The sequence below is a fragment of the Mesocricetus auratus genome, unplaced genomic scaffold, assembly GCF_017639785.1.
Source record: "Mesocricetus auratus isolate SY011 unplaced genomic scaffold, BCM_Maur_2.0 Super-Scaffold_100013, whole genome shotgun sequence".
Lineage (NCBI taxonomy): Eukaryota > Metazoa > Chordata > Mammalia > Rodentia > Cricetidae > Mesocricetus > Mesocricetus auratus.
This window is the reverse complement of record NW_024429196.1, coordinates 18,049,290-18,071,480: the sequence shown is the minus strand read 5'-3', so window position 1 is coordinate 18,071,480 and position 22,191 is coordinate 18,049,290. Positions and strand designations below refer to the sequence as shown.

General features: G+C 38.6%; 1 protein-coding gene across 1 annotated transcript in view; it reads left to right on the top strand.

Annotated features, from left to right (window-relative positions):
- Window positions 1-22,191, top strand: part of Malrd1 (MAM and LDL receptor class A domain containing 1) — a 637,041-nt gene that overhangs the window by 60,455 nt on the left and 554,395 nt on the right. Inside the window, exon 5 of the mRNA XM_040755448.1 lies at window positions 13,867-13,963. Coding sequence (XP_040611382.1) covers window positions 13,867-13,963 — 97 coding nt within the window. The remainder of the gene's footprint in view (window positions 1-13,866; window positions 13,964-22,191) is intronic.

The following is a 22,191-nucleotide window of genomic DNA, read 5'->3' as shown; positions in this document are numbered from 1 at the left end:
TTGGCAAAAACTAGACAGGTAGATCAATGGAAGCAAATTAAACATCCCAATATTAACTCATACACCTACGAACACCTGATTTTTGACAAAGAAGCTAAAAATATACAATGAAAAAAAGAAAGCATTTTCAACAAATGGTGCTGTCATAACTGGATGCTGGAATGTGGAAGAATGCAGATAGATCCATGTCTATTGCCATGCACAAACCTTAATTCCAAATGGATCAAAGACCTCAACATAAATCCAGCCACACTGGTCCTCTTAGAAGCGAAATTGGGAGTTACCCTTGAATGAATTGGTACAGGAGTCCGCTTTCTGAACATAAAACCAGTAGCACAGACACTGAGATTGACAATTAATAAATGGGACTTCCTGAAACTGAGAAACTTTTGTAAGGCAAAGGACACAGTCAACAATACAAAAGGTAGCCAACAGAATGGGAAAAGATATTCACTAACTCTACATCTGACAGAAGCCTGATCTCTAAAATTTACAAAGAACTCAAGAAGCAAGCCTCCAAATGATCCAATTAAAAAGTGGGGTACAGAGCTGAATAGAGAATGATCAATAGAGGAATGTAAAATGGCTGATAGACATGTAAGAAAGTGCTTAACATCCTTAGCCATTAGGGAAATGCAAATCAAAACAACTCTGAGATACCATCTCACTCCTGTCAGAATGGCTTAAATCAAAAACACCAATGACAGTTTAGGCTGGAGAGGATGTGGAGACAGGGGAGCACTCCTCCACTGCTGTTGGGAGTGCCAACTCGTGCAGCCACTTTGGAAATCAGTATGGAAATTCCTCAGAAAAATGGGAATCAGTCTACTACAAGATCCAGCAATTACACTCTTAGGCATATACCCAAAAGATGCATATTCATACAACAAGGATGTCGGTTCCACTATGTTCATATCAGCATTATTTCTGGAAGCAACCTAGATGTCCCTCAACTGAACAGTGGATAGAGAAAATGCGGTACATTTACACAATGTTGAAAAAAAATGGAATCTTGAAATTTTCAGACAAACGGACTGTCACAAAAAGACAATCAATCATGGTTTGTATTCACTTATATATGGATTTTAGACATGGATCAAGGGAGTGCCAGCCTACAATCCCACTGCCAGAGAGTTTGGGAACCTGGGGGAACCCTAAGATAGATTTGTATGATACCACAGAGAAGGAGAATGGGACAGGATCACCTAAGTGGATTGGAAGAATGGGGGGAGGGGAGAGGGAGGTGGGAAAAGAGAGGGGTGAAGAGGAGGTGAGAGGCGGACATGGGGGAGCAGGAAGTTTGAGTTGGTGAAAGAATAGAGGAGAGCAGGATGGGAGATACCACAATAGAGAGGGGCATTATAGGTTTGAGCAGATATCTGGCACTAGTGAGATTCCCAGATATCTAAATGGATTCCACCAGTTTGCAAACTAATTAATAGTGGAGAGGCTACCTTAAATGGCCTTCCATGATAATGAAATTTATGGCTACCTTATATGCCATCCTAGAGCCTTCATCCAGTGGCTGATGGAAGCAGAGGCAGACACCCACATCTAATTACTGAACTGAACTCCTGGATTCTAGTTGAAGAGAGGGAGGAGTTATGAGCAAAGAGGTCATGACCAGGTGGGTGAAACCCACAGAAACTGCTGACCTGAACAAGGGGGAGCTCTTTGACCCCAGACTGATGGCTGAGAGGCCAGCATGGGACTGATCCAGACCCCCTAAATTTGGGTGTCAATGAGGAGGCCTCACAATCTATGGGACCTCTGGTAGTAGATCAGTATTTATCCCTGGCATACAAATGGACTTTTGAAGCCCATTCCACATGGAAGGATGTTTTCTCAGCCTGGACACATAGGGGAGGGTCTAGGCTGTGTCCTAGATGAAATGTTAGACTCTGGATATCGTTGTGGAGTGGAGTGGGGATGGGGGTGGTTGAAGGACTGGTGGGGGTCAAGGGAGGAGGGGAGGGAGAGGGAGCTGGGATTGACATGTGAAGCAAGCTTGTTTCTAATTTAAATAAAAATAAGATAAAAACGAGGCAATGAAATAGGAAAATGAAAAAAGAATAGTGCTCAGTACTTTGTACCGCAATCTAAGTGACCTTCTGAAGGGGTATGATGACTTCACCCCATTTTAACATTGGGGCTTCGTGCTTTACATAATTTGATAACCTATCACATCGACACACCATGTTAGAACATATGGAAGATTGATTTCATATACCAATTACTGAGTCACTAAACTATAGTAATTTTTAAAATTGTGTCTAACTATAGAGTTTGAGAAGATGTGAATAAAAACCTGAATCTCTAAAAGCAGTCAATTCTGTTGCATAAAAATTAGTAAATATTGTTTCATATGGAAAAGAAAACAAAAAAATATAGGTATGCTGACACATCCTTATAAACCCAGCACCTTGGAAGCTAAGGCAGGAGGATCTAACTTTAAGTCCACCCTGGTTCATGTACAGAAACAGTATCTAAAATCCCAAGGAAAACAAAGAGATTGATTGGAAAATTGAATATATACTATGAAGTAGTTCTAATGACGTGTGTCTTTCTATCATTTATCTATGTATCATCTATACGATTCCATAATTATAAGAGTTTCTGGTCATAAAGTTATTTCCAGTCTGTTATTGATCTTATATATGGCTTCCTACAACATTTAAATCAAGTGTCCTCTTGTCTCCATTCAGAGGTCATTTTCTCTAAAAATGTCTGGGAGACAAAATATTTTCTCATTTTATTGTTGAATCAGTGCAGAGTATGCCTTCCTCATGACGTGTTGCAAACTCCTAACTCATTACCTCTCTTAGGGTCTGCTGGCTTCTTATTTTTCCCCATATTCTCTTTTTCTGGGGTTGGTTTGTTCCTTTAAAAAATCCTAATACCATCCAAATAACATAGGGTTTTGGAAAAAAATCTTTGAGAAAGCCTTGGGTAAAGTAAGGAGTATTCTACATCATTATTTGCAGAAATAGCACTACCACAAGTCAGGAGAGCCTCTGACATTGGTCCTTCATGGGACTCGGGTTTTTCTCATTAGCCTAAGGTTTTACTTGCTTTAACTATTTTTCCAGATTATATCCAGCATCCTTGGAAAAAAATCTTTTGTTTAAATCTATTTAGTTGGACCATTAATTAATTAAGCCTGATGGGCTCTATATTTTGTAGCCTTATGGACCCATTAGTAAAGTTCCCTTAGAGAAACTATCCCTTTTTTTGAAGAAAAAATGTCCCCTGGCTTGGTCAGGGGCCTCAAATGGCAGCCAATTTTCACAGTAGCTTTTCTTCAGTTATATCAAGTTAGCCTGTGACTTAGTTGAGCCAAATAAACATATAATGTGTATTGCAAACTCTAATGAGGAGAGGATTAAGGCAGGGAGGTCATTTAAAGCCTCCTTGGATAGATCAGGCACGAGGAACTAAGAATGGAAACACGACTAGAAGGGACATAGACTAAATAGGTCTTGGCTGATTAGGCATGAGACCTGAGGAGAAAGCGATTCTAAAGGTCATTTTGGATTTTTGAACATCGCCGAGCTGCAGTCTGATTCATTGTCAGCAAATGAGTGAAGTGAGGGGCTCAATTTGGGGAGAAAGTGCAGCATCTTATGAATTCGAAGCAACTTTTCTCATTTGTGGAGAAATGCCTGGCAGGCGGCAGAGACATCGTAGGAGAGCTCACGAGAGTGGCGAACATTTTTGAAGTAAAATATGTGTTTCTTCCGGCTGGATACCGGCTCAGCTCTGATGAAGGGTGGCCTTTTGGGGAAAGAGGGGAGAGAAGCAGAAATGAGACTGGTGACAAAACAGACATTTATTTCTACTTCTCACTTTAAATATGGTGACTGTGGGGACATGCTTGATTTGTCATAAGGTAGAAAGCATAGACATCTAGAAAAACTCTCAGAAAAATAAAAGAACAATTCATAGAAAAAAATGAGATTTGTATTCACAAGCAAAATTCATAGAATAGCTTTCATAGCTAATTATTATAGTAACAGTAACTAACAATATTTTTTCTTTTTTAATTTAAATTAGAAACAAGCTTATTTTACAGGACAAACTCAGTTCCCTCTCCCTCCCCTCCTCTCCTGTCCCCCACCAGCCACCTATCCCATCCCCTTTCTGCTCCCCAGGGAGGGTGGCAGACTTCTTGGACCCATGATGTTCCGGGCTCCAAAGGCCTCAGCAGCTCCACCCCATGGTTCTGCCATCCACAGTTCGTGCAGCCTATTTTATTGGCTCAGGCTACCTTTCACACCCGCTGCAGTCCTTGGTGGTCCTTCCATGCTTCTAACAGCTTCAAAATGCTGGAATCTTTTCTGATCCCGGGCTGTAAATTATCCAGATTCCTTTCTTGAGTTCTAGTTAGGGACGTTGACCCAGTGACATGCTACCAAGCCTCAGCTCCTTTCCAATTCCTTCAGTTCTCCAACTGAGTCTGTTCCTTCACCAATGTCTTCTTCAGGCCCCTGACAGTGACAACAGTAACTACTCTCCATAATCCCTTCATGCCTCCAAAATCAGTACCATCTGGGAACCTTACACATTACCAAATTCAGCTGCCAGCCGGAAATTGGCCATCTCTGGACCATGGCTTCTAAGTTCTGACCTGGAGGAAATATTTCTCAGAGGATTTCCTTCCAGAAATGGTGGTCTCTTCTTAATCAAAGCCAGTTTTACAGCCCAGATGACCAAAACCATGTATTCTTAGTCTCAAATATTGAATATCCCAAATAGAGTCTTTAAGGAATCCTCAAACTTCCCTCTGAAACTTTATAAGCCAGCCCAACAATACCTGCACTGTTTTTTAAAATTATTTTTTAATTTAATTGAAATTAGAAACAAGTTTGTTTCACATGTCTATCCTAGCTCCCTCTCCCTCCCCTCCTTTCCCACCACCCTTCAATCCCCCCAACCCATTCCCCAATCACCACTCCAGTGTTGGTTTCCTTTTTGTCTTTCTGACTGTGTCCTTTGCCTTACAGAAGCTTCTCAGTTTCAGAGGGTCCCATTTATTAATTGTTTATCTCACTGTCTTTGCTACTGGTGTTATGTTCAGGAAGCTGTCTCCTGTACCAATTCGTTTAAGGGTACCTCCCACTTTATCTTCTAACAGATTCAGTGTGGCTGGATTTATGTTGAGGTTTTTGATCCATTTAGACTTAAGATTTGTGCTTGACAATAGACATGAATCTATCTGCAGTCTTCTACATACCAATATCCAGTTATGCCAGCACCATTTTTTGAAGATGCTCTTTTTTTCCATTGTATAATTTTGACTTCTTTGTTGAAAATCAGGTGTTCATAGGTTTGTGGATTAATCTCAAGGTATTCAATTCAATTCCATTGGTCTATCTGTCTATTTTTGTGCCAAAGCTGTTTTCAGGACTATAGCTCTATAATAGAGTTTGAAGTCAGGGATGGTGATGCCTCCGGAGGTTTCCTTGTTGGACAGGGTTTTTTTGGCTATCCTGGATCTTTTGTTTTTCCTTACAAAATTGATTATTGTTCTTTCAAGGTCTGTGAAGAATTGTACTGGGATTTTTATGGGGATTGCATTGAGTCTGTAGATTACTTTTGGTACGATTGCCAGTTTTACTACATTAATCCTACCTATCCAAGAGTGTGGATTTCTTCTTTAATTTCTTTCTTTAGAGACTCAAAGTTCTTGTGATACAGGTCTTTCACTTGTTTGGTTAGTGTTACAACAAGGTATTTTATGTTGTTTTGGGACAATTGTAAAGGGTGATGTTTCTCTGATTTCTTTCTCAGCCCTTTTATTGTATATTGTATATAATATGGCTAATAATTTTTTATGAGTTAACCTTGTATCCTGACACTTTGCTGAAGGTGTTTATCAGCTGTAGGAGTTCCCTTGTAGAGTTTTTCAGGTCACTTATGTAAACTATCATATCATCTGCAAATAGTGAAAGCTTGACTTCTTCCTTTCCAATTTGTACCCCCTTGATCTCCTTTTCTTGTCTTATTGCTCTAGCTAGAACTTCAAGTGCAATATTGAAGAGATATAAAGAGGGATGACAGCCTTGTCTTGTTCCTGATTTTGGAGGAATTGCATTGAGTTTCTCTTCAATTAGGTTGATGTTAGCTGTTTGTTTACTATATATTGCTTTAATGATGTTTAGGTATGTTCCTGTTATCTTTGATCTCTCCAGGACCTTCATCATGAAGGGATGTTGGATTTTGTCAAAGGCTTTTTCTGTATCAATTGAGATACTCATGTGCTTTTTCTTTTTTTCTTCTTCTTTTTTTTTGTTTATTTTGAGACAGGGTTTCTCTGCATTGTTTTGGAGGCTGTCCTGGAACTCACTCTTTAGACAAGACTGGCCTCGAACTCACAGAGATCTGCCTGCCTTTGCCTTCCCAGTGCTGCGATTAAAGGCATGTGCCACCAATGCCCGGCCATGTGGTTTTTGTTTTGCAGTTTGTTTATATGATGAATTACATTGATAGATTTTCATATGTTGAATCATCCCTGCATCCCTGTCATGAAGCCTACTTGATCATGGTGGATGATTTTTCTGATGTGTTCTTGGATTCGATTTGCTAATATTTTATTGAGTATTTTTGCATCAATGTTCATAAGGGAGACTGGTCTGTAGTTCTCTTTCTTAGTTGTGTCTGTGTGTGGCTTGGGTATCAAGGTATGTTCGTAAAAAAGAGTTTGGCAACGAACCTTCTGCTTCTATTGTGTGGAACACTTTGAGGAGTATTGGAATTATCTCTTCTTTAAATTTCTGGTAGAATTCTTCATTGAAGCCATCTAGACCTGAACTTTTTTTGGGTGGGAGACTTTTGATGACTACTTCTATTTCATTAGGGATATAAGTCTGTTTAGACTGCTTATCTGTTCTTGATTTAATTTTTGTAAGTGATATCTGTCCGGAAAATTGTCCATTTCCTTTAAATTTTTGAATTTTGTGAAGTACAGATTTTCAAAGTATGACCCAAAGATTCTCTGGGTTTCCTCAGTGTCCGTTGTTATATCCCCTTTTTCATTGCTGATTTTGTTGATTTACATGTTCTCTCTCTGCCTTTTAGTTAGTTTGGAGAGAGGTTTGTCTATGTTGTTGATTTCCTTGAAGAACCAACTATTTGTTACATTGACTCTTTGTATTGTTTTATTTGTTTTGATTTTATTGATTTAAGCCCTCAATTTGATTATTTCCTGGTGTCTACTCTTCCTGGCTGAATTTGCTTCTTTTTGTTCTAGAGCTTTCAGTTGTGCTGTTAATTACATAGTGTGACCATTCTCCAGTTTTTTTCTTTTTTTCTTTCTTTGGGGGGGTTTACAAGACAGGGTTTCTCTGTATTGTTTTGGAGGCTATTGGTCCAGCCGGGACTCGAACTCACAGAGATCCGCCTGCCTCTGCCTCCCGAGTGCTGGGATTAAAGGCGTGTGCCACTACGGCCCGGCATGCTCCAGTTTTTTTCATACTTGCACTTAGTGCTATGAACTTTCCTCTTAGTACTGCCTTCAAAGTGTTTCATGTATGCTGTGTCTTCATTTTCATTGAAATTTAGGAAGTCTTTAATTCCTTTCTTTATTTCTTCCTTGGTGCAGGAATGGTGCAATTGCACATTTCCTGGATATTTTATGCTAGGGATTTGTTGGATTTAAGATTTTCTTTGGTAAATGAATCTATTTCTCCCACTGTGTCTTCATCATCTGAGATTCTCTTCCATCTCTTGTATCTGTTGATCTGTAGTTCCTGATTTTTTACCCAGCTTTTCTATTTCCAGAATTCCTTCAGACTGTCATTTTTTAAAATTTTCTCTATTTCAGCTTTCAAATCTTGCACCCTTTGAATTATTTTTTGCAATATTTGGTTTGTCTTTTCCTCAATTTCTTGAATTTTTTGTTTGTTTTTTCTTCCCTTTATTTAAAGGATTTTCTCATGTCATCTTTAGGGTTGTTATCATCTTCATGAAGTTGTTTTTAAGGTCATTCTCCTCTGCTTCTTCTGTGTTGGGATGCTCAGTCTTGCTGGTGTATATTCCCTAGACACTGGTGGCATCATGCTGGTTTTCTCTTGTTGAATGTTTTCTTATATTGTCGTCTTCCCATCCCTTCTTCCATTGGAGGCAGGTGGGGTCTCTTCCACTCCTTGTGGCTATGGATCTAAGGTTCTTTTCTGTTGGGCTAGCAGGTCCAATACTTCTATGGGTCTCATAATGGGTGCAGATGTGTCTGAGACACTCCCTCTTCTGGTGGGTGGAACGAGGACTCACACTGAGATGTCAGTAGACTCTGGATGGCTTCATATGCAGTGGGCAAGGTAACCTGCTCAGAGTTCCGATGTTAGGAGATCCCAATGAGGGCAAGTGGATATCGGGTCTGAGACAGGGACCTATGCTTACCTCTCCCCTGAGTGGGGGCAGGACTAGCACAGTGATGTCAGAAGATTCTGGATTCCTTGGTCGACCTGCCTGTAGTCCCCAGACTGGGAGATCCCAAAAGCTAACAATATTTAATGTCAATAATTTATTAAGTCTTGTATTTCATTTCTTAAGTGTTTGTTAATTAATTTATTTACTTACTTATTTTGTATGTTATGTGAGTGCCTGCATGCGTGTCTGTATACCACATGCATGCCTTACATATGTGATTATGGAAAAGAGGTTGTTGGATCCTTTGTGACAGGAGCTCTCACCAGTGGATATGAGCTAGGTTCAGGGATCTGCAAATCAAACCCTGGTGCTTTGCAAGATCAGTCATTGCTCTCATCTATCTGGTCTATAGTTTTCTTTTGATATAGGGTCTCATGAAGCTCAGGATGGCCTCTTACCCCTTACACAACAGAGGATGATTGTGAACTACTGATCCTCTAGTATCTCCCTCCCAAATCCCAGGATTAAAGGTGTAAACCGTGTGCCTGGCATGAAATTAAATGAACTTTAAGGGGAGTAACTAGGGTCTCAGGCATACAAGGCATGTACTCTCCCACTGAACTACATCATGGTTACTGTTTTAGGTATAATTTGTTTTCCTTGTATAAATAGTGTGATGTTGGTTATTTATTGATTTTTGTTTAATTTTATTTTATGTGTGTGTTTTGCCTAAATGCATGTCTATGAACTACTTGCATACCTGATGCCTGCAGGGGTCAGAAAAGGTGTTAGATCCCTGGGACTAGTTTTGCAGGAATATTTGTGAGCTCCTATGTGGTTCCCCAAATCAGGATCCTCTGGAAGAGTAACTTATGCTCTTAACCTCTGAACCATTGCTATAGCCTTCTATGGGTTATTTTTATAAGCATTATTTTCATATCCATCTGAGGAGCACACTGCTTTTCTTTAGAAATCATCTTAACAGCATTTTCTAGGACTTGATAACATGATTCTGCTTTCTATGTAACTTTCAGTTTTTCTATTTTGTGGAGGGAATATGAGTACATCATTTATTGGATATTTTCTTTGCAAAGAATAATACTATCATATCATATTGTATAGGATCAAAAGTGAATGCAACTCAGGACAGGGATTTTCTTTGGTGTGTCCGTATTAATAATTAACTCAAGAGGGAACACTGATTTTCTGAAGTTATAGTGTTTATTTATAAAATAAAAACATTGAATAATCTATGCATGTTTAGTACAACTTGAATGAAGCCATGGCACAATTGGCATTCCTTGGTGAGACTGAAATAAAACTTCCATCAATGCACCAATTTTCTATTGATTAGGTAGTTAGAAGATGAAGTGACAAAAAAATGAATTGGCCTCTCTCTCTGTATTTCTATGATTCATCATAGCAAGGATATTTTTTGCTGTGTAGACCTGGGTTGCCTATACATCATAACATAAACTACACTCATTCTAAGTCATTTTTTCCAAGTATGATTCTATTAATGACTAGCAATATGCAAGATGATAACACAAAGATCATTCAGACAAGACTATGAATAAACGAGAAGAATTAGAAGCAAAAATGGGACAAATTGCCAGGGTCCAGAGATTAATATGAAACTTATGTGAACACATATTTGGCATGGATGGGAACTCAAAATGTAATGGAGGATGTAAGAGAGAAGCCACATGAGTTCATAGACATGGCCCTTAACCCACACAAAATATCTGCAGTACAGTGATGGATACATTGCTTTCTTCTTAAAAATATTTGCCTTGATCCCCTTTCCTTGGAATTTGTCTGGTACCTGAGTACTTCCAGGAAGTGGCATGCAATACGTCTTATTTGTAGGCTCTCTACTATAGATCATGAGACAGTGATGCTCCTTGCTTTGTAATCTTGATTTATGTTGTTGGTTGTTTTTTACACTGTTTTGCTCTTGTGTGGGTTCACCACCCAGCTCCCAAATAATCACAGACATGGAGGCTTATTATTACTTATAAATGCCTGGTCTTAGTTTGGCTTGTTTCTAGCCAGCTTTTCTTAAATTATTCCATCTACCTTTTGCCTCTGAACTTTTTTTTGTCAGTTTTCATGTAGGTTGTAAAGCTACTGTCTGTAATTCTTTTTTTATTAAAAATTTTTATTTTTAAATTTAAATTCGAATTAGAAAAAAGGTTTCTTCACATGTCAATCTCATGTCCATCTCCCTTTCCCTCCCCTCCTCCCACCCCCACCCACCACCCACCCAATACCCCCTCCTTTCCCCAGGGAGGGTGAGTTCTTCCATGGGGATGTCCATAGTCTGTCATTTCATCCAGGACATGGCCTAGAACCTCTGCCAAGAGTCCAGGGTGAGAGTGCATCTCTCATTGTGGGTTGGGGGGGCACCCAATGCCCATTTATATACCAGGAATAAATACTGGTCAACTACCAAAGGCCCCATAGATTGCCTAGGCCTCCTCACTGACACCCCCATTCAGGGGGTCTTGATCAGCCCCATGCTAGATTCCCAGGCATCAGCCTGGGATTCAAGTTAACCCTTGTCAGGTCAGCTGTTTCTGGGTGTTAAACCAGCCCAGTCTTAATCCCTTTGGTCATCAGTCATCCCTCTCTGTTACTGGCTTCCTTGAGTTCAGCTCAGTGCTTAGCCGTGGGAGTCTGCCTCTGCCTCCATCAGCCACTGAATGAAGGTTGTGTTTCCCTGACTCTCCAGCCATGGGATTGTAGGCTGGCACGCCCCAGATCTATGTCTAAAATCCATATATGAGAGAATACATGCCATGTTTCTCTTTTTGTGACTGGGTTACCTCACTTAGGATGGTTTCTTCTAGTGTAATCCATTTGCCTGCAAATCTCAGGATTCCATTGTTTTTTTTTTCTGCTGAATAGTACTCCATTGTGTAAATGTACAACATTTTCTCTATCCACTCTTCGGTTGAGGGGCATCTAGGTTGCTTCCAAGTTCTGGCTATTACAAATAATGCTGCTATGAACATAGTGGGACAGATATCGTTGTTGTATGAATGATCATCTTTTGGATATATGCCTAAGAGTGGAGTTGCTGGGTATTGTGGTAGGTTTATTCCCATTTTTCTGAGGAATCTCCATATGGATTTCCAAAGTGGCTGAACAAGTTGGCACTCCCACCAGCAATGGAGGAGTGTTCCCCTTTTATCACATCCTCTCCAGCATAAATTGTTGTTGGTGTTTTTGATTTTAGCCATTCTGACAGGAGTGAGATGGTATCTAAGATTTGCATTTCCCAGATGGCTAAGGATGTTGAGCACTTTCTCAAGTGCCTCTCAGCCATTTTAGACTCCTCTATTGAAAATTCTCTATTTAGATCTGCAGCCCACTTTTTAATTGGATCCTTTGGTGATTTGGAGACTTGCGTCTTGAGTTCTTTGTAAATTTTGGAGATCAACCCTCTGTCAGATGTGGGGTTAGTAAATATTTTTTCCCATTCTGTGGGCTGCCTTTTTGTCTTGCAGACTGTGTCCTTTGCCTTACAGAAGCTTCTAAGATTCAGGAGGTCCCATTTATTAATTGTTGATCTCACTGTCTGTGCTACTGGCGTTATATTCAGGAAGATGTCTCCTGTACCAATTCATTCAAGGGTACCATCCACTTTCTCTTCTAAGAGGATCAGTGAGGCTGGATTTATGTTGAGGTCTTTGATCCATTTGGACTTAAATTTCGTGCATGGTGATATCCATGGATCGATCCGCAGTCTTCTACATGCCAGCCTCCAGTTATGCCAGCACCATTTGTTGAAGATGCTTTCTTTATTCCATTGTATATTTTTAGCTTCTTTGTCAAAGATCAGATGTTCATATGTGTGTGGGTTAATATCAGGGTTTTCAATTCGATTCCATTGGTCTACCTGTCTATTTTTGTGCTAATACCAAGCTGTTTTCAGGACTACAGCTCTTTAATAGAGCTTGAAGTCAGGGATGGTGATGCCTCCGGACGTTGCCTTGTTGAACAGGGTTGTTTTGGCTATCCTGGGTCTTTTGTTTTTCTATACAAAATTGATTCCTGGTGTCTACTCCACCTGGGTGAGTTTGCTTATTTGTGTTCTAGAGATTTCAGCTGTGCTATTAATTCTCTACTGTAATTATTCTCCAGTTTCTTCATGTGGGCACTTATTGCTATGAACTTCCCTCATAGCACTGCTTTCAAAGTGTCCCATAGGTTTGGGTATGTTGTGTCTTCATTCTCATTGAATTCTAGGAAGTCTTTAATTTCTTTTTTTATTTCTTCTTTGACCCAGGAATGGTACAGTTGTTCATTATTCAATTTCCACGAGTTTGTAGGTTTTCTGCAATATCTGTTTTTCTGTTGCTGAGTGTGTTTTTATATTGTCTCTTTCCCATTTCTTCTTCTGGTGGGTGCAGAAAGAGTCCCTTACTTGTCTGGTGGTTAGGGGACCAGAGTTCCCTTCTGGTGAGTGCTAGCAAGTCCAATAATCTGGTAGTTCTTCTATTCCTTGTCCTCATTCTAGTCCTGTGGGTGGAGAAGAAGACTAGGAATCTTGGGTGCTTAGCCTCCCACCTGGTCCCCTAATCCCTTTGCTGGATCTGCTGCTTTCATGGTCTCATTGGTGGGAGAAAAGACCTGGAATCTGGGGTGCTTGGCTCCTGCCGGGATTGGAAGCTCTGTGTAGTTCCCAGGCAATCTCCAGGCACTGTTTTACCTGGTCCTGTCAGAACAGCTGGTTTGCCTCTGAACTTTTTTCTTTTCTAACTTTGTGATCTTACTTTCGCTTTTATTCTGTGGCTGACTAGGTGCCTGGGTGGCTGGGTGACAGGGTATCTGGCACCTGATGTCCTCCTCACTGTGTTCTCTTGTTTCTTCCTCTTGCCTTTTTCTCCTATTTATACTGTCTGCCTGCCAGACCCGCCTATCCTTTCTCCTGCCCCAGTATTGACTGTTCAGCTATTTATTAGACCATCAGTCCTGCTCCATACTCTCCATACTGCAGCTATTTAGTCCCAAATAAGCACACAGAGACTTATATTAATTATAAACTGTTTGTCCTATTGCTCAGCCTTATTACTATGAAGTTCTTACAATGTAAATTAACCCATAATTCTTATCTATGTTTAGCCACATGACTTGGTACCTGTTCTCAGTAAGTCATTCTTATCTTACTTCCCCTGTGTCTGGCTGCCTTTTCTATTCCCACAATTCTCCTAGTTGGATAGCCCCACCCATGCTTCCTGCCTGGCTACTGGTCAATGAGCATTTTACTGAACCAATATGAGTGACAAACCTTTACAGTGTACAAGAGCATTATCCCACATCAATCATGTTTTTTAGACAGGCAAGGAATCACAGCAACACAGTTAGACAAATACAACATAAACAAAAGCAACATATCTTTACATTATAAAACAAATGTTGCAGAGCATAAACAAATGTAACACACCTTAAAATAATATTCTATAACAGATTTATTTTGTGTTTCTTATGCAGATCGTTTTTCAAGCTCAAATGCTTGCTACTCATGGACAAGAGAAAGTTATAGCTATCGATGATATATCTTTCAGTTCAGGTTGTTTGCTGGCAGACGGTAAGAACCTATTCCTTTTTGTTGATTCTTATTCTCTGAAAATTTAGGCATTGCAATGACTTTCCTCTGCCTTGTTTTCTGTGACATTTTAATAGTGGCTACTTTTCATTGCTCTACTATGTTGTTTAACAGTGACTTGTTTACACTGGAAGAGAAGACAGGTCTTTTCACAAACTCTGATCCTATAAAGGATTAAGTGGAATGATTTAGTATTAGCTTTTAATCTCTTAGGGATGTTTACACTGGCTAGCTAAATCTAAACCAGAGAGCTCTATGCCTTCCAGGTGGCTGGTAGGAAACTGACTTCCACACACTTGAAGTGGCCTCATTAGAGAACAGGTTTGATAATCAACTGCAAGGCATCAATTGGAAGAAAATAGTGTTGTACTCTATCTTCTATTTGGAACAAAGCAAAATACACTGATAAACTACGTATGTCAAACCAATATTGACTTCTTAATTATATTAATTAAACAATGTTCAAATGCCTATTAATTTTTTCCAATGGAAATTTCAATATTAAAATTATAATTTGACTGGGATAAAATTTCATCAAATAAGCGAAGAAGGTTCATATATACATATACATATTATTTTACATTATTGAATTGTGTTTTAACATAATATAGCTGAATACAATAGCTATTTTAGTAGTCAGCTTTCTGTTATTATAATGAAATGCTTGAGTCTAGGTGCAATATAATGGAAACAAGTTAATTTAGCTCATAGTTCTAGAGGTTCAAGGGTAAATGCTGACTCTGGTGATGATTTCATGGCAGAAATACTTCATTGAGGATGACATCATAGAAAGGAGTATTCAAGAGGGAGAGAGTATATGATAGGACAGGAAACTGAGGTAGGAGAGTGGTTTTCTGCTCTTTTATTAAAAAAAACCTGTCATGAGAACTAACTGGGATCCTACAAGAATTACATTAGATCCTTTTTAATGTTCTGTATCACTTGTTCTAATGACTCCCTGACTAAGATCCATCACTTAATAGCCCCAACAACTTGTACTGTTGGCACACAGAGAATCAAACTACAAACACATAAGCCTCTAGGAGGTTCAACTTATATACAAACCATAGAAGTTATTTGGTCAAAAGGGATTCCATATTTGAATTCCATATAGTTCAAATATATGAAAGTTATGATAATAATTCTGGATCCAAGGAGATACGCTGGATTTCCTATGATAGAACATTTTATTAATTGATGTTTGTATTGTGTGTGAAATTTAACCATTATTATTTCTGGTATGATAGAAGTTGCAGGTATGTAGCAGTTATGGAATGTGTAACAGTCCATCTAACAACTGAGACACATAGAGGTCTGTATTAGCAATGTTTATTGTATATCAAATAAGAAATCACCATTGGATTAGTTAAATAGATAATTCACGGGAGTAGATTCACTCTACCTAGCTTTATAAGTAAGTAATCTGATTATCAACCTGAAAGATCTTTCAGAAAAAGAGGGTGACATTAATGAGACCATCAGGCTGCAGTCTATCAGAATTGTAGGTTAAGCTACCCCACTGCTGACTGCTCTTCAGTTCAAATCTCCCTTCCTAGTCTCTCCTTCTGTTACCTGGTGTGTTACTCCTAAATTAAGTATGCAGCCAGTCTTTTAAATGAGACATTGATTTCTGACTTTGTCCTTGTCAGTGTTCTTTTTTTTCTGCAGAAATTTTGGTTTGTAAAAGTGATTTCTAAGTAGACGTACTTAGTGGCCAGCCCAATTAATCACCCTCAGAAGAAAGCAGGCAAGGAGGCCAGCCATTAGATGGAGTTTTCCCTGCTACTGGGCTTCAGCCATTGATACTATACTTATATTAGTACAGGCACAGTATTGGATGTTTCTTGGGAGTCCAACTTGCCTTTAATGAGAATCTACTATCATTTCAGATGTGAACAATCTCTCCATTGCTAGTTTCAGAAACTAAAGCAAACTTCTTAATTATCTGTGGTTGCAATTTTGGGATAAAGGCGATGGTGGAGGGGCATAACACATATTCAAAAGATAGATGCAAGATTTTGTAGTGACCACTTTAAACACCTTCAGAAAGTAGTAATAAACAAACCAAAACAAAAATGAGAATAAATAGATGATATCATTCAATAAACCTTACAGAGAAACCTGGGGTCAGATAGAAAGACACTAAAGTCTATACTTTTTAATGCAATAAGGCATTCTACTTATAATGTACTTCAGATTTTGTGGAAGTGAAAGTTACTAACCACCAGTCATCATATATACATTTCAAGGTTGTTGTTTCTTTTTAAACTGTGCCTTTTATATGTTGAATTAATATACAATTTCAGGGTTTGGAATTAGAGATGACTTTAGAAATCAAGACTGAGTTCTTCAATAATTGTGAATATGAGACATGTAAAGCATGTTTTTGATAAGGAAGATGTCATGGAATAATACATTTTATACAAAGAAGGACAAATGATTATGAAATGGCAAGATTTGGGAGTTAAAATTATGTGGATTAGTGTAGAACTTATGTCATGGGTGTTAAAAAAGATGGTCACCTTCAGGAAAGTTATAAAAGACATCATCTTCTCAAAAAACAAATTGAAGATTCAGGTAAACATACTTATTGTGTTTTTTAAAGCCCAGAGGGTTTTAATGTTTTATTTACAAATGAAACAAAACAACAACAGCAACAAAATTTGTTTTCTATCTGGCATAGTTACAGGTTTGGAAGGAAAACCCAGCAGCATGAGGGTGGGTTGACAGTAGGGACAGAACTTAGCTTGTGACTGCTAAGGATGAGTACTGGGGTACAGCTCTGTTCTGTAAATGATAAGAATGTGGAAGGTGGTTAAATTAAGAAGAATTAAATTTCCAGTGGGATTGAGCAGCCAACTCCAGGCAGTAATGGAACAGACTGAACATAGTTAATCATCAGAACCACATGTGGGAGTGATTGGTGCTGGGCTTCCCTCCAGACCTCATAGCTGAGGATCACTGAAGATGGGGTTTGCATTTTAAATTAGGTTATCAAGACAGTTTCTGTGAAATGAGCAAGGCCATGCTTAAAAACAGATCTAGAATTTACAAAATGTGAGTCCTGGTTATCCCTGATTCTTGGACAAGGAGCAGAATTCCAATAAAAGTGTGAGTGATTTAGTTTTCTGAAGTCCTGAGGATGGGATTGAGTGGGGGCATCAGAGGTATGGAGGCAAAGGCGAAAGGATGTCTTCTGGGTGTTTCCATCAGAAAATCCTTTCAGATGCAAGCTGGCTTTAGGGATGCATTTAGTCAGATGTAAACAGATAAGTAAGGCTAAATGATTTTATAAAATAAAGGCATAATTACTAAACTTGTTCCTGTCCTTGTGAAATTCAAGGATAAAGAGATGTTTTTAATGATTCCCTCATGCTGTTTGGCTTATAGATGGACTCTGTACATCTCAATTTGGGGGCTGGCGGGAAAAAGAAAGAGAGGAAGGGAGGCTATTTTGTTGCTGTTATTGGTCAGTCAGTTCTTACATGGGTGACCTTCATTGCTAGGGAGCACACATTTTTCTGAAGATTTCCTTTTGTTCCTGTAATAGGGATAGGCAGTGGGGGTCAGTTTATGAGTTAAGTATGTAGTTTAGCTTCAGAAACTGAAAATGCACCTGTTTAGAATGAAATTTCTATTTTCTATTGTCTTTCAAAATCTGTTTTGTCTCCTTTATTCCCTGTTTTTATCATTGGTGTATTCATTACCAGAAGGAACTTTCTAAAGGAAATGCTGATAATGTTTCCAACTGTGACCAAAAACACAAAATTAAATACAATGTCAGAGCAAAACTACTAACTTCAAGAACGTCCAACTTAACAGAATGGCTAAACTAGAAAAAAGCAGAAAGCAATGTTTGTATGGAACAGCCTCAGCCCAGGGACTCAACCTAGAAAGCAAAGTCTTCAATATGGGTAAAGAAAGTTAAGAAAGGACTAAAACTTCCTAGCCAAGTGCTAATTTGGGTCTTCCTCCCGTCAGTCATATGTTGAAGCCCTAACCTCCACCAGAAGACTGGGACTTCTACTCAGTCAGATTGAGTGGAAGCATGATTGCTCCTTTGTCCTAGTTATTGTATTATTGGGGTGAAGAGATAACATGACCAAGGCAACTCTTATAAGAGAAAGCATTTATTTACTTGGGGGCTTGCTTTAATTTCAGAGGCTTTAGTCCATTATCATCAAGGCATGGAGCATGGTGGCAGACATGGCAGATTTGCTGCTGGAGACGTAGTGGAGAACTACATCCTGATCCACAGGCACAGACAGGGAGATTGGATTTGGCATAGGTTTTTTCAAACCTCAAAGTCCCTCCAGTGACACACTTCATCCAAGAAGGCCACATCTCCAAATCCTTCTGACACTATCAAACAGTTCCACTCCTTGGTGACTAAGCACTCAAATATATGAGTCTATGCTGCTATGAACATAGTGGAACAGCTGTCCTTATTGTATGAATGTACATCTTTTGTGTATATGCCTAAGAGTGGAATTTCTGGATCTTGTGGTAGACTGATTTCCATTTTCCTGAGGAGTCTCCATACCTATCTCCAAAGTGGCTCTACAAGTTGGCTTTACAAGTTGGCACTCCCACCAGCAGTGGAGAAATGTTCCCCTTTCTCTACGTCCTCTCCAGCATAAAGTATCATTAGTGTTTTTATTTTAGCCATTCTGATGGGAGTGAGATGGTGTCTCAGAGTTGTTTTGATTTGCATTTCCCAGATGACTAAGGATGTCGAGCACTTTCTCAAGTGTCTCTCAGCCATTTTAGATTCCTCTATTGAGAATTCTCTATTTCTGTACCCCACTTTTTAATTGGATCCTGTGGTGTTTTGGAAACTAGCTTCTTGAGTTCTTTGTAAATTTTGGAGATCTACTCTGTCAGATGTGGGGTTTGTGAATATCTTTTTCCATTCTGTGGGCACTCCTTTTGTCTTATTGACTGTGTCCTTTGCTTTACAGAAGCTTCTCAGTTTCAGGAGGTCCCCATTTATTAACTGTCAACCTCAGTGTCTGTGCTACTGGTCTTATGTTCAAGAAGCAGTTTCCTGTACCGATTCTTTCAAAGATATTTCCCACTTTCTCTTCTAACATGTTAAGTGCGGCTGTATTGATGTTGAAGTCTTTGATCCGTTTGGACTTAAGTGTTGTGCATGGTGATAAGTATGGATCTATCTGCAGTTGTTTACATGCCAGTGTCCAGTTATGCCAGCACCATTTGTTGAAGATGTTTTTTTTCCATTGGATAGTTTTAGCTTCTTCGTCAAAAATCAAGTGTTCATGGGTATGTGGGTTAATATCAGGGTCTTCAATTCGATTCCATTTGTCTATCTGTCAGATTTTTTGCCAATACCAAGCTGTTTTCAGGACTATAGCTGTATAGTAGAGCTTGAAGTGAGTGAGGGTGATGCCTATGAAAAGTTCCTTTATTGTACAGGGTTGTGTTGGCTATCCTGGGTCTTTTGTTCTTCATATAAATTTGAAGATTGTTCTTCCAAGGTCTGTGAAGAATTGTGCTGGTATTTTGATAGGGATTGCATTGAATTTGTAGATTGCTTTTGGTAAGATTGTCATTTTTACTATGTTGATCCTACCTATCCAAGAGCATGGGAAATCTTTCCATTTTCTTTTAAGACTCAAAGTACATGTCATGCAGGCCCTTCACCTGTTTAGTTAGAATTACCCCAAGATATTTTATTTTGTTTGTGGCTATTAAAAAGGGTGATGTTTCTCTAATTTTTTTCTCGGCTCCTTTATTGTCTATAGTAGAACTACTGATTTTTTGGGGCTAATTTTGTATCCTGCCACATTGCTGAAGGTGTTTATCAGTTCTCTGAGTTCCCTGGTATAATTCTTTGGGTCACTTATGTAGACTATCATATCATCTATAAATAGTGAAAGTTTGACTTCTTCCTTTCCAATTTGTATCTCCTTGATCATCTCCTTTTGTTGTCTTATTGTTATATCAAATCTTTAAGTACCATATTGAACAGAGAGAGTGGACACCCTTGTCTTGTTCCTGATTTTAGAGGAGTTGCCTTGAGTTTCTCTCCATTTTTTTGATGTTGGCTGTCTGTTTCCTGTATATTGCTTTTATTATATTTAGATATGTCTCTGTTATCCTTGATCTCCCCAAGACCTTTATCATGAAGGAGTGTTGGATTTTGTCAAAGGCTTTTCCATCATCTATTGAGATGATCATGTGGTTTTTCTTATTCGGAATGTTTATATGGTGGATTACATTGATGGATTTTCGTACCTTGAACCATCCCTGCATCACTGGGATGAGGCCTACTTGATCATAGTGTATGATTTTTCTGTTGTATTTTTAGATTCGATTTGCCAGCATTTTTTGAGTATATTTGCATCAATATTTGTGAGGGAGATTGGTGTGTAGTTCCCTATCTTAGTTGTGTCTGTGTGTGGTTTGAATACTAAGGTAATTGTAACCTCATAAAAAGAATTTGGTGATGATCTTTCTGCTTCTATTGTGTGGAAGAATTTGAAGAGTTTTCGTTTTAGTTCTTCCTTGAATTTCTGGTAGAATTCTTTACTAAAGCCATCTGGTCCTGGACTTTTTTTGGCTGGAAGACATTTTATGGCTGCTTCTATTTCTTTAGGGATTATAGATCTATTTAAATTGTTTATCTGTTCTTGATTTAATTTTGATAAGCGATAGCTATCCAGAAAATTGTCCATTTCCTTTAAATTTTCCAATTTTGTGGAGTACAGGTTTTTAAAGTATGACCTGAGAATCCTCTAGATTTTCCCAGTACCTGTGGTTATGTCCGCATTTTCATTTATGATTTTTTTAATTAGCACATTCTCTCTCTCCCTTTTGGTTAGTTTGGATAATGGTTTGTCTATCTTGTTGATTTTCTCAAAGAACCAACCCTTTTTTTCACTGATTCTTTGTACTGTTTTCTTTGTTTCTACTTTATTGATTTCAGCTCAATTTGATTATTTCCTAGCATCTACTCCTCCTGGGTGAGTTTGCTTCTTTTTGTTCTAGAGCTTTCAGGTGCTCTGTTAATTCTCTAGTGTGGCTAATCTCCATTTTCTTCATTTGGGCACTCAGGCTATGAACTTTCCTCTTAGAACTGCTTTCAGAGTGCCCCATAGGTTTGGGTATGTACTGTCTTCATTTTCATTTTATTCTAGGAAGTATTTGATTTCTTTCTTTATTTCTTCCTTTACCTAGGAGTGATGCAATTGATCATTGTTCAATTTCTATGAGTTTGTGGGTTTTCTGCAATTTGTATTGATGTTGAATTCTAATTTTAAGCCATGGTGGTCCAATAAGATACAGGAGGTTATTACAATTTTTGTATCTGTTGAAGTTTGCTTTATTGCCAAGTATGTGATCAGTTTTGAAGAAGGTTCCATGTGGTGCTGAGAAGAAGGTATATTCTTTTGTGTTTGGATGGAATGTTTGATAGATGTCTGTTAACCCCTATTGGGTCATAACTTCTGTTAGTTCCTTTGTTTTATTTCTTTGTTAAGCTTCTGTCTGGTGGACCTATCCAGTGGTGTAAGTGGGGTGTTGAAATCTCCCACTATAAGTGTGTGGGGTTTAATGTGTGATTTGAGTTCCAGTAATGTTTCTTTTACAAATGTAGATGCCTTTGCATTTGGGGCATAGATGTTCAGAATTGAGACTTCGTCCTGATGGATTTTTCCTGTGATGAATATGGAATAACCATCTTCATCACTTTTGATTAATTTTAGTTTGAAGTCTATTTTGTTAGATATTAGGATAGCTACACTTGCTTGCTTCTTACATCCATTTGATTGGAAAATCTTTTACCAACCCTTAACTCTGAGGTAATGTCTGTCTTTGAAGCTGAAGTGTGTTTCTTGTATGAAGCAGAAGGATGGATTCTGTCTTCGTATCCATTCTGTTAGCCTGTGTCTTTTTATAGGTGAGTTAAGGCCTTTGATATTCAGGGATATTAATGACCACCCCACCAAGTGTTGATTCTTGTTTGTTTTTATCTGTTTTTGGCAGTGGTATTGTCTGTGAGTTTTCCCCTATTTCTGCCTTCTGGTAAAGTAAGATTATCTATTTCCCTTGTTATTGTGAGTGTAGTTAACTTCTTTGGATTGGATCTTTACTTCTAGAACTTTCTGTAGGGCAGGATTTGTGGATCTGTATAGTGTAAATCTGGTATTGTCATGGAATATCTTGTTTACTCCTGGAAATAGTAGTCT